General features: G+C 21.3%; 3 protein-coding genes across 3 annotated transcripts; 2 read left to right on the forward strand and 1 right to left on the reverse strand. All coding sequences in view use genetic code 6, as the record gives it.

Moving 5' to 3' along the window:
• Window positions 1-830: 830 nt before the first annotated feature.
• TTHERM_00581790 (hypothetical protein) lies at window positions 831-2,891 on the forward strand (the record flags this gene model as incomplete). The annotated part of the gene is made up of 1 exon (XM_001018920.2): window positions 831-2,891. One exon carries the CDS (start codon window positions 831-833, stop codon window positions 2,889-2,891), a length of 2,061 nt encoding a protein of 686 aa, XP_001018920.2.
• Window positions 2,892-3,312: 421 nt separating this feature from the next.
• On the reverse strand, window positions 3,313-7,328 carry TTHERM_00581800 (kinase domain protein; the record flags this gene model as incomplete). Its single annotated transcript, XM_001018921.3, has 21 exons — window positions 3,313-3,421; window positions 3,518-3,604; window positions 3,697-3,786; window positions 3,997-4,086; window positions 4,187-4,276; window positions 4,509-4,598; window positions 4,655-4,744; window positions 4,946-5,035; window positions 5,091-5,180; window positions 5,280-5,372; window positions 5,486-5,575; window positions 5,638-5,727; window positions 5,789-5,878; window positions 6,084-6,173; window positions 6,247-6,336; window positions 6,406-6,495; window positions 6,648-6,737; window positions 6,843-6,932; window positions 7,042-7,131; window positions 7,204-7,253; window positions 7,311-7,328. 21 exons carry the CDS (start codon window positions 7,326-7,328, stop codon window positions 3,313-3,315), a joined length of 1,797 nt encoding a protein of 598 aa, XP_001018921.3.
• Window positions 7,329-8,577: 1,249 nt separating this feature from the next.
• On the forward strand, window positions 8,578-12,302 carry TTHERM_00581810 (hypothetical protein; the record flags this gene model as incomplete). The annotated part of the gene is made up of 4 exons (XM_001018922.2): window positions 8,578-8,659; window positions 8,787-9,185; window positions 9,353-10,460; window positions 10,793-12,302. 4 exons carry the CDS (start codon window positions 8,578-8,580, stop codon window positions 12,300-12,302), a joined length of 3,099 nt encoding a protein of 1,032 aa, XP_001018922.2.
• Between the last annotated feature and the right edge of the window lie 588 nt (window positions 12,303-12,890).

Here is a 12,890-nt window from a genome sequence, read left to right on the forward strand (position 1 = left end):
TTGAAAAAATAAATTCTTTACTAAAAAAATATTTATTTATTAAATTATTTTGATAGTTTTTATTTATTTTATCTAAAGAAAAGTATTTCATTTATTTTTTCATTTTTTTGTAAATCAAAATAAAATATTTCATAAATAAATAAATTAGATAAACAAAATTAAAAATAATTGAAAAAATAAATTCTTTACTAAAAAAATATTTATTTATTAAATTATTTTGATAGTTTTTATTTATTTTATCTAAAGAAAAGTATTTCATTTATTTTTTCATTTAAATAAATCAAAATAAAATATTTCATTAATAAATAAATAGATAAGCAAAATTATTCATTAAATAAAATATTTTAAATTATTTTTAATGATCTATTTTTAAATTATTTTTTAAAATGATCTATTTTTAAATTATAAAAAAGACTTAGATTGTTTTGAGTAAAATTATAGTTATCTTGGAAATAAATAAAAAAGTAAATTATGGAAAGAAAAAAAATAATTTAATATCTAACATTCTCATAAATTTTTAATAAAAACACAAAAATATAAAAAATAATGAATGTCCATAATTGAAATCACACAAGTAATTTAAAAATAAAATTATTTATTTTTTTTTTTAAGGATGCCAAATTAAATTTATACAATTTTTTACATATTTTACTTATACAGCAAAGATAAAAATAAACTAGGTTTTTAATATAAAATTTGTTAAGAAAATTACTTCAAAAATTTAATGTAAAGCTCGCTTAATTGACCAATTTATTGATTAAAGATTAGTAGACTGAAAGATATATAATTTTTAGTAAAAAAATCTATAAAAGTAAAATAGTCATACTAGAATGAACAATAAGCAGTAGCAAACAAGTTTATGTCATCCTAAAATTGATAATTCAGAAAAAAGGGTGAAAATTTTATTGAAATTTATCAGAGAAGAAGTTAATGAAAGTAATTGCAAACTGATAAACACTAAAAAATCCAACTCATTTAGCAAGCTGAGACTTTACATCAAGCAAAACCAGCAAAAGATAGATATCTTATTTAATGCATTAAATCAATCTATAGAAAAAGCAATCGAATAAAGATCTTTAAGTTTTCTTATGAATTATAAAAAGATAATTTAAAGCTTTAATTTCACATAAATGATTGATATTCAAAGACTTACCTAGCTCGATAGCAAAATCAATAATTATATCTTTGAAAATGAAGAGGATCCTTTTTAATTCTACAATACTAAGGTTTACTAAATCATTATTAACAATAAATTTCTTTTTAGAAACAGGAAATTATTAACAATGAAAGAAAATAAAAAGGTAAGCATAATTATAACAAATCAGTAAGGTGATGCTTTAAGCAATTCAAACATAAAGATAAACAAAGATACTGTCAATAAATAACAATTTATAGATTACCAAATAAAAACTGATCAAGACAAGCAACTTTGTTAAGAAAGAATGAATAAAGAAGACTGTTAAAAGGACAATTCAGGTTCAAGCAGTACTGAAAATAACCATCTTAATGGCAATTAATCAGGCAAGTGTTAAAACAATTTGAAGGAGCAGGATTTTTGCAATTTAAACTCCAAATTAGAAAGAAATAATTAAAATCATTTGATAAGTTTGGCTTAAGGTGAAAATTAATAAAGCAAAGTTAATGGATCAAATGAAGTAGATATTATATAATAATAAAATAGAGGCTTATATAAAGAGATAGAGAACATAGATAAAAACATAAAAGGTATGGAAGAATAAAAGACTAATGAAGATATTAAATTAGAAGAATTATTTAATTTTATTTTTCCTACTTTAAACGATACCTTTCATCAACTGACTGAGTTAGAAAACATTATATTCTTAATGTCTATGACTGTCAATAGGCACTATCACAAAAGACTAAAATGCACTGTTTATGGCTCTTATATGATGGGCTTTTAGCTATCTAAGTCTTCTGATATTGATGTTTCATTAGAGTTAGAAAATTACCCATAAATAGCTAATGATTAAAATAGTAAAATAGAATTTTTAACAAAACTAGAAGAAAATTTAAAGCAGTCAGATTAGCTTGAAGTAAATTCGTTCTTTAATGCACCAGTTCCTGGATTTTAAGTGAGGAAATAATCAATATTTAATAAAGAATATAAAGTTAAGATAGATTTTACAGTTGGAAACCAAGTAGGAATAGCAAAAACATCGTTATTAAAAATTTATTCATCACTTTCTATAAAAATATAGTAGTTAGTGTGTCTATTTAAATACTTTATACAGGTAAAGAATATTGATAAATTCACTTTAAGCTCAATAGCTCAAACGAATATGGTTGTCTTCTTTTTGCTAAAGAAAAACTACGTTCCGAACGTATAGAAGTATTTTAATCAATAAGAATAAATGAACTACTTTAATCACTAATATATAAACGAAATGGATATTAAAAAAGTTATTGAAGAAAATAATTTATTGTAAAAACTAAATTCTACCCCTTTGTTTACTTTATTTACAGAGCTAATTACATACTACCATGACATAGTTTCTTAAAAATCTAAATAAACTCTAGTTATTTCTTTGCTTGAACCTCCTGCATAAATAGATGAAAATAGTGCTTAATATAAAAACTTCCCCTTTATTATCAAAGAGTATTATGACTAAAATTATAGTATTTAGCCAAATATTCAATTTAATTTTATAAATTTCTAAACAATATTAAATCAAACTCACTAATTCATTCAGAATTATGACTACTCATCCTAGCTAGGTTAGTTTATAAATCAAATCTTTAGCTACAGTACTTAAAATAACATCAACTAAAAAAATAAACAAGAATTAATTGACGAATTCAATCTTGAAATTTCATCTAATGATTTTGATGAGGATGATTCTGATGTAGATGATTATTACTTTTAAAAATGATCATTTTTATTAAAAAAAAAATCACCTTAAATCCTCTAACAAAATTATTCAAAACTTATAAAATTAAAATATCTACAAAAAAATTAATATTTTTAAAAAAATAAATAAAAGCATTATGACTTTATACAGTTGATTAAATTTTAGAGTATATAATAATTTAAAATTTTTTTAAATAATATTATAAAACTCAATCTCACTAATTAATTTATTTCTAAATTACAAATTAATAAAATTTAAGATAACTTTGAATAAAATAATTATAATATAACAAATTTAATTTAATTTACTTTAATTTGTGTTATATTTTTTTTAAAAAAAAACTAAGAATACAAATCAAATAAATTGCAAGTCTAATAAAAGTAAATAAATAACATTATTATTATCAAACCAATAAAATTTGTTTATTTATAAATATATTCTTTCACTTAAAGTAGCAATATGAAAAGTAAACTTAGAAAATAGTTAATTTTTTCATTTTGAAACCTTTTTTTTAAATTTAATTTTAGGCTTGAGGAGTTATTCCATTATCCCTAATTAAATTAATAATATAAAATAAATTGACTTTAATTAAATAAATAAAGCATTATTTCTTTAAAAAATATCTTTCAAATAAAATTAAAAAATACTAGAGATTTAACGATAGTAGAATCAATTTTTGATGTTTAAAAAGGTTAAGTATATTATTTACTCCTTCATCATAGATATTATTAGATCTTTATAATTAAATTAATTAATTATTTAACTTAAATAATCTATTTGATTTTTTTTTATTAATTTGTTAATTTCATTTTTAAAGTTTGTTTACCCGAGTAATAAATCCAATTAGATTAAATTTTTACAACTCAGTAAATTAACTCCTAAGTTATGTGCTCCTTCAGATCCAATATTGCAATTTCTAAAAAGTATAAATTTAGTTTTATAGTTTTGTAATTTTATAAAAAATCAATATAATAATTTAAATAATAAATATAAATAACCCAATATTAATTTTAAGTTTTGGTTTTTCATGCTGAAAATTTTCATTTATTTTTAAAATATTTTAAACATTATGAAGTGAGATAAATATAATATGATTGGATAATCTAAAAATTAAATAGAATTTTACGCTAAAGAAAGCTGCAGAGTTCGTAGATTTGAGCATTTTCCTAACTATTAAGTCAAATTAAAAACTCCATTTGAACCAATTTTATTAGCTCTATTCAATAAAATATTTTTTTAATTATTTTAACTCATTCGTATTTTATTTTTTTAATTTTATTTAGAATTTAATTAATGATTTTAAAATATTTTTTTACGATAACCACAAGGTTAAATTTTGAAGATTGAAACAGTAAGTTAATCCAAAACCTAAATTATAAGCTCCTTACGAATCAACACAATTTTCACTAATTTTATAAAAAATAAAATCACTAAGAAATTTTGAAATTTAACTAATTTATTTTATTAGATAACTAACAACTAAAAAGAAAAAATGTGCTTATTTAAAATCTAGGTGGGTTAATTATCATAAAATATTATGTTTATGTTTTTTTTAAATAGATGAAATAAGAATAAATAGAAGATGATTTAAAAATAAATTTGTTAGTCTAAAAAATAGATAGAGGGATTTATTTTTACATTAAATTTAAATTTAAATGAGTTAGATTAATCAAATGTCCCAATCCTTTACTTAAAGAGCCAATCCCTAAATTTCCAATAGTGCATTACCTTTTAAACATAAATTTATTGAAATTTCTGTATATTGATTGATAATTAATTCTTACTCTAAATAAATTTATAGTGATTTAATACTGTCATTTTAAGCAATGCTATTTCCAAATTCTTAGAATTCGTTATCATCAAACTTGTTTTAACTTTTAAATTATATTTTTACATATTAAAATAATAGAATATATATGAAGTTGAATTTAAAGAACTAAATAAAAATGAATTAAAACTTATTTTTTTGATACTAATTAATTTTATGTAAAAAAAGATATTTAAAAAATTTAGATTTAAATAAAATGATAAGCTTAAATGAAAGTTTGTTTTTAAATGAAATTTATTAAATATACCTTAGACTAAATTCCACATTTTCTATTATTCTACAAGTAGAAAGATAAAATCCTAAAATTTTTGCCTCTTATTATCCTAAATTGTTCTTGCTTTAAAATTTTGAGAAATAAAATAAATAAAATATTATTTAATTCGATTAAAAACCTTAAATATAGGTGAAATTCTTTTAGACTTTTACAGTTTGAAGTGACTTAAATTAGTTCAAATAATCCTTCTTCATGTATTTAATTTTCACTTTAAATTTATTTAATTAACAAAAAACAAATCAATTTTAAGTAAAATAAAGACTTTTATTATTAAATTTGAATTGGAATTTATTTATTTATATTTTACATTAGACTAATATACAACTTTCCTAATTTATTTAAGCTTGATAAAGCAGTGAGCAATCCTATATTTTTTTCCTTAATCAATAATTTATTTTAGCTTTTAATTATTTAGAAATATAAATTTTAATTAAAAGTATTAAAATAAATGGTAAATAAATAAATATAAATTTATTTTATTTTTTTTAATTTAAAATTAAGATAAAATTTTACTTTAAAGAAAGAGACAATGTTTCAACATTTTGGAATCTCTCCAAAGATTTTAACAAATTCTATACACCAACTGGATTAATTTAGTTAGAACTATTTAGTTTATACATTATTATAAAAAAACAGCATCTTAAAATGAAAAATTAATTAATTACTCCACTTAAATATATGCATTACACAAGCTTGTTTAAATCTCTTCTTTTTCTTCTTGATGTTAGGCTTTCAAATCTGATAGTTTGTTTTTACTAAATATTTTAAAGACATGATTTTAATCTTTAACGGATAAATATGTATTTATTTATTTACTTAAGGTTCAGTTTTAAATTATTTAATTTTTTACATTTTATTAAATTATATAACAAATAAGACCCTCCTTCATCATCAATATTGTTAAATCTATTTTAGTAATAGTAATTAATAATTGTCAGATAGATAGCTCAATAAATTTAATAAAATTGATTTTAGTCTAATTATAATATACCTTATTTCCTCTTAGGTATTTTAAAAATTAATAAACATAAAATAAATAAAAATATTTATTATTAAAAAGAGAAAGTATTTTTTTTATTTGAAAAATTCTAAAAATAAATTGACTAATTACGATATATTTAAATTTAAGTCTTTAAGATTTAAGCATTTAACTAAGCTAGAAGCTAACTATTTTAAACCGTTAGAAGAAATATTGTTCTCCCTATAAATAAATTTAATTATAATATATAAAATATCTTTTTTAAGTGTTTAATTTTTTAGTTGTTTTTGTTTACCCAATTGATATATTAAGAGTTTCTAGGTGAGTGCAATTTTCAAGTGATTAGCTTATACTAATTAATCCTTCTGACTTAATTTCATTAAAACTTTAAATTAAAAATGTTAAAAAATTTAGAAAATTACATTTATAATAATTATTGAAAATAATTTATTACTTTAAGAAGATTTTTAATTGAATTAGACTTGAGCAACTAGATATTAATTAGGCAATTGCCGAGGATGCAATTTCAGTAATATAGTTATCACTTTTTTATAAAGGGAGAAATAGGTGAAAAAATCTTACTTAATTAATTAATTGTTTGTTTGTTTGTTTGTTTAAAAAATTGAAAAATGAATCATTTTAAAAGAATATTATGTTTTATATAAGTAAAGCCTTGAGTAAAAATAAATATTTAACCTTAAATAAAGAGTTAAACTTCTAAGTTTTTCTTTTTTAAGAAGGTTTAATAAAAACTCAGATGCTACGTCATCGTTCATATTAGTTTCCCTTTTGATTAAAATTAATACTTTTTAATTAAAATTTGTAAAAAAATTAAAAGAATTTTGTTTTATTTTTAATAAACTAAATTTAATGAATAAAACTAAAAGATACTATAAGTCTAGAGTTAAATCAGTGAGATTTGACAAACAAGAAAGAGAATAACCTAAATTCGATAGAAATTTGTTGCTGAATTAAGTACTGCTGTTGGTTAGAATAATAATTTTATTGATTTCATATTCATAAATATTTATTTAAGGAAAATTAGATAAACTTTTATAATAAATAAAATCTTAATTTAAAATTTTATTACCTAAGATAAATATTTAACTTTGTTAAGTTGACACAATTTGAAAGAGCAGAACATAGTTTAGGTTCATTCTATTCACCTATCTAAGAAAAGCTTTTAAAAAATAATTTAATACTGAAATACTTTGTAAGAACAAAAAATAATCATGTTATCATTAAAATTTACCTAAAGTCAAGTTTAAGATTATCCAGAGTAGAATAGTCAGATTTTAGAAACTTTTTTTGAAAATAAAACATTATTTTGATAAAGAGTTTCAATATTTTTGAGTTTACATTTTCAAGATGCGTCATAAAAAATTCTATTAACTATTTTTTTTTTCACCTTAAAAATGTATGTTCGGGCAAGATTTTACAGGATTTGCTGAGTTAATTATAAATAAATCTTATATGAAATGTAAAATTTTTAAATTTACTTTAAGAAAAATATAATTAATAAATTATTTTTAGCTAATTATTTTTTTTACAATAATATTTCCATTTAAATATTAAAATAAAATTATTTTTTTTAATTCTAAGTCTTATATTATAAATTACGATGGCTTGCTTGTTTTCAACCTTGACTGATTGTTTTTATTTAGACCCAATAAATCAAATAATAGATGATTAATTTACAGTTATTATTAAATAATTAAAGTCTTTATAAAAATGTTAAGCAGTGAAAAATGCTATTTACATAATATTTGTTATACCTTATGTAATATAATTTCAAAATTTAAATTTTAAAGTTTTGAACAGTATTCAACAAAATTGAAATCAAATAAGGATAAAAATAAAAGGAATTTAAATATTTGAAATTCATAGATAACTAACTTATTGATTATGTATGCTTTATGACTATGTCCAAACTTTTTATTTAGCTTTAATAATTAAAAATGCAAATGAAAATAAATACTATATTTTAAAATTGATATATTTAATTTAGTAATATTATTTTTGATATTTTTATTTAATTTTTGTGAGTAATAAGTTCTTAGTTTTTAATTCATATTTTGTCTATGATAATAATTTTAGTTAATAAAAAGTTTTTGATGGAAGATATTAATTAAAATTAATGGAGTTATTTAAAGATTATTCTGAATTACTTGATTTTACTTATTCCAGTATTGGTCTAAAATTTAAATAAGACCTTTAATTAGTAAACAGCTATGTTTATTTTTGATTAGTACTATTATGCATGCATGGCTATAATAGATAATTAAGTGCTAATTAATTACAGAATCATTTATTTATTTATTTACTTGCTCATCTATTTTAGAATGCTTTTAACTAATTAATTAACATCAGTAAGATCGATTTAAATATGATATGCATTTTCTTAAAATGTTCTTTCTAAAGATAAATAAATAAGACTGTGACTGATTCCTGTCTGTTTAGAGTAAAGAAAATACAAAAAACCAAAAACATATAATTAAATTTAAGGAATAAATTTTTAGGGTTGTAGAAGGCAATTAACACCAGAAAAAACAAAACTAGATATAAAAAAAAGAAAATTAAATAAATAGAGTAGAGTTTTAGTGTAGTTATTTATTTATATTTTTTCATGAAGAAGCATACAGCAGGATAGACACCATAATCTTTGTGCAATTTAGAAAGCGCTTTTGACGATGAGCTAGAGGTTGAAGGTAGATTTTTTTAAATATTACATAATCATTGTCTCTCTTTTTTCCAAATAGTTATTTGTTTTACGAGATCATTTTTTGATCAAAAATAGTAAACAAATAAACAATACCTTTTTTATATAATTTTTAGATGAAGATTCTGAGTAGCAAAGACAAAATAGAATTCAAATGTTATAGAATTAGGATAAGTTTTGGACAAGCTGCTTAGCAAAGTAAAACAATAATAGCGATCCCCAACAGTCTAAAGGCGCAAAACTTTATCAAGAATAGCATTAAATATCAATCAGCCCAGAAAATTACGATAACTATTTTAAAAAATACAATGGGATGTCTGCTAAGTTAATACTTTTATAAGATATGGATGATAGTGATAGCGATGACCATAAGGAAAATAAAGATGAATAACAGCAAGATGAGTTAAGTTTCATACGTAATATGTCGATTTAGTCAATAGAAGAGAGGACAGTACCTAAAATTATGAGTATTAAGCTTGCTACTATTAAAAGAGAACCATATAAAATATCATAAGGTAAATAACTTGAAATTAAATTTTGATAGAATGATTTATTGTTAAATTGATTCATTTATTAGCCATAAAGTCAAATCAAATCAAATCAATTAACAATCAAAAATTTCAAAATTACATAAATTAATTGCATCGACATATTTACATTTTTTTAAAATACTATTTTTAAGGAACAGACGAATTTGAAACTCCAACACCATGCGATGATGATGAAGATAAAAATATTTCTCACCATATGAAGCATTATAGCATGCCTTAGAAAGTAAATGGAAACAATAGCCCATATTTATAAAGCTAAGCTGATTTGATTAAGAAGTTCAATTCTGATAAAAATAATTAAGAAAAGCACGAAAGATTTTAGTCAGTGCCTAAAAAGCATGTCTAACAGCCTTTAGTTAGCCCATTTAACCATTAAATGAATACTCCAAGCGGTAATTTAGAAACTCCTAACGATGATTTCAATATAAATGACAGCAACTAGAATAGCGATAACTTCATGAAAGCTTATTTAGAATAATAGTAATATCTCTAATAGTAAGCGCAGTAAAATGGCTTAGATCAGAGTGTTAAACTAAAGCAATTAGCTATAAACCCATCTCTCACATTTGAGGAAAACAGATAATAATCAATTAGAGAAATGATGAAAAGTAATAGCACAGAGGGTTATGATGAAATAACCCCTTTGTAAAGATAATATTTTGCAAGCCAACACTTTAAAGAATTGCTTGTAAAATACATATTACCAGATTTATTATCAAGCAAAGATTTTTATGACAATGAGAACTACATAATTATTTTAAAAGACGTAAAGTGGAATAGAATATACCTGAAAAAATTGAATATGTATTTACAAATAAGAATGTTTTCAACGAGGGAATAATATAGTGTTTATATGGATAGCTACTAGAAAATAGTTACTAAATTTATCAAATTTATGCCTTAAACAGTCTATTCTGATGATAAAACTTTTACAATAATTTAAAAACTAGGTGATTTTTCTCTTTACGATCTTTCTAATCTTATTTTAATAGAAGCTAAGTAACATGATAATATAAATTACTAAAAGTATTACCTACAAATGCTCTCCAACCTATTTGACTCTCTTATCTTAATTTTATTCCATAATTACTACATTGGTAATATAAATCCTAAGAATATTTTTGTCTCCAAAGCTCAAAATCAGTTTGTTATCAAATTCTCCAATCTAGTGGATTTCTCATTCGATTATAGCTAAATATGTGATAAAAATTATGCCTGTATATTTTAGAAAAAGCCAACGTAATTAAATTTATTTTATTTTTATTTATTAATTCAAAAAGATTTTTAAATTATGGAATAAAAAAAGAAAGAAAAAAAAATATTTCAATTTCATTTTAAAGTTTGCCATAATTAACACTTTTATATAAAACTCAATTTTACTTACCATCTGAATGTTTTTTGCATTTAATTTACACATTTTCGAATATTTTTAATTTTATTTAGATATTTTTTAAGATTTGAATGCTTTTATTATATTTTATTAAGTCATTTATGATAAATTGATAAAATAATCCAATTAGAAATGTTAGCAAAAAAAGTAATTTTTTTTAATTATACTTTTTAAATTAAAGAGAAATAGAAATTTGGTTTAGTGAACTATATTCTTGCTGCAGATGCATGTAAGAGATGATGGATAGAGATAAATATTATCTACAAAAGAAGAATGTGAAGGAGTTTATAGCCAGACATAAAAATAAATATTAAAAAATAATGAATATTTTGTCTTTCTTTTTATTAAGAAATGATTCAATGAGAAATGGTGTAAATTTTGATGTTATTCAATAGTTTATTCTGAGCAGCTTTGAAGATTCAGAAAGGATTATTCAGCTCTCAGATAGATCAATAAAGCATATTCAATACATGATTCAAACATCTAAAATGCATTTGTATCAATAAGAACTAGATTTAAATAACAAGATTATTGAATAAAAGCTTTTCTTTTTTATGCAACAAATACACTTTCACCAAGATTTTGAAGATGATGAAATTCAATATATAGTTAGATTTATCAATAGAATGCTCTATAAGCATCTCTTTGATAAAAATGAGGAGTCTTAAATATTTTACCTGCTTTTAGAAAATTTGATCACAGATGCTACTGTCTTTAGGAGAAACAAAAATCTTCAAAAAACTACTTACATGATTTATGTCTTGTATTTACTAAAGTGCCCTTCCAAAATTGAGAAGTGTATTGCTTACTGGAGATACATGAGTCAGACAACTTCTCTTGTTGATCAACAAAATCCTATTTCATTATACTATGTTGGACTATACAATCTTTATCTTTTAGAAAATCAAAAAGCACTAAAATATTTCTAATATGCTTACAACTGCAAAGACTTCAGTGAAGATATCATATTAAATTAACCAAAAAATCTAAATAAAAGAAATGAAGAAGAAATAGATTCAGAAGAAGACGAGAAAGATAATAGAAATAATTACATTAGTTAAAAAAGCAAGTCTCCAATAATTTCTAGTAAACCTAAAAAGCATAATCCTAAAGCCAAAAGACACTCCCTCTTTAGTTAAAATAATAACTAAGATAATTTCATTTTGAAAGTTCGTGAAGCTTATGGATATCTAGGACTATTAAAATTCACATTTGCTCAAGAAGGAAATGCAAAAAGAATATAGCAAATACTGTATGAGGCAAAAGGAGCAGGTTTAATCAGCATCATAGAAAAGCTCTTACAAATGGAACTTAATATATCTGCCAACTTAAAGCAATTCTTTTTATAAAAATCAACTGCAAAATCATAATACCCCTTCTTTGTGGAGTAAATAATCTAAGTGTCAAGTTTTAATGCTAATAATTTCATTCAAATTGGAAAATCTGTCCAAAACAGTGCCACCTTGACAGAGAGTTTCAAGTCTTAATTCTAGTAATATCAATCAAACGACAGTCTTGTCTATCGTTGTTGGAATTTATTCTATGCATAAACTTAGATTTAAATACTATTAACAGATAAAGTAGTTGAAGCAAAGAAGATACCAGGATTATCAAATGATAAACTTAAAGGAAGAACAATAGGATCGTATAATAATCTTGATAGCAGAGGTTATAGCATAGATAATTATTGAATATCCCTAAACCTCAAGATGACTTAAAATAATAAAACAAAAATCTAAAGTTGTTAATAATCTTATCTTCTACTAAAAACATCACAACAATCTTAACCTAACTCACTCACTCAGTCATATCATCTCTCTTATATTTAATTTTTAAAAAAACTATTAATTTAAACAAAAACGAATATACCAAAAAATTATAATATTTTCATCAAAAAAGGACTATAACCTAACTAACAAACAAACAAATAAAAATGACATATATAACAATACAATTTTAATTTTTCTATTTTAATATTTATTTTGAAATTTATAATTTTTGATCTAACATTTAAATAAGTTGACAAATAATCAAAATAAACTGATCAAAAACATAACTTGTTAATTTAGATATTTTTAATCAACATATAATTTAAGTACTCAATCAATTTATACTTTATATATTAGCTTACTCCTTTATGTATAGTATAGAATATCATTAATCTAAGTTTTATTTTTACTAATAGTCATCATCCACTTTATTACATAAGTTCACTTATTCTTATCTCACTCTTGCATGTACTAAGTACAAGGAAAGGGTTATTTTTTAATCAGTATATA

Source organism: Tetrahymena thermophila (genome assembly GCF_000189635.1).
Source record: "Tetrahymena thermophila SB210 genomic scaffold scf_8254592, whole genome shotgun sequence".
Classification (NCBI taxonomy): domain Eukaryota; phylum Ciliophora; class Oligohymenophorea; order Hymenostomatida; family Tetrahymenidae; genus Tetrahymena; species Tetrahymena thermophila.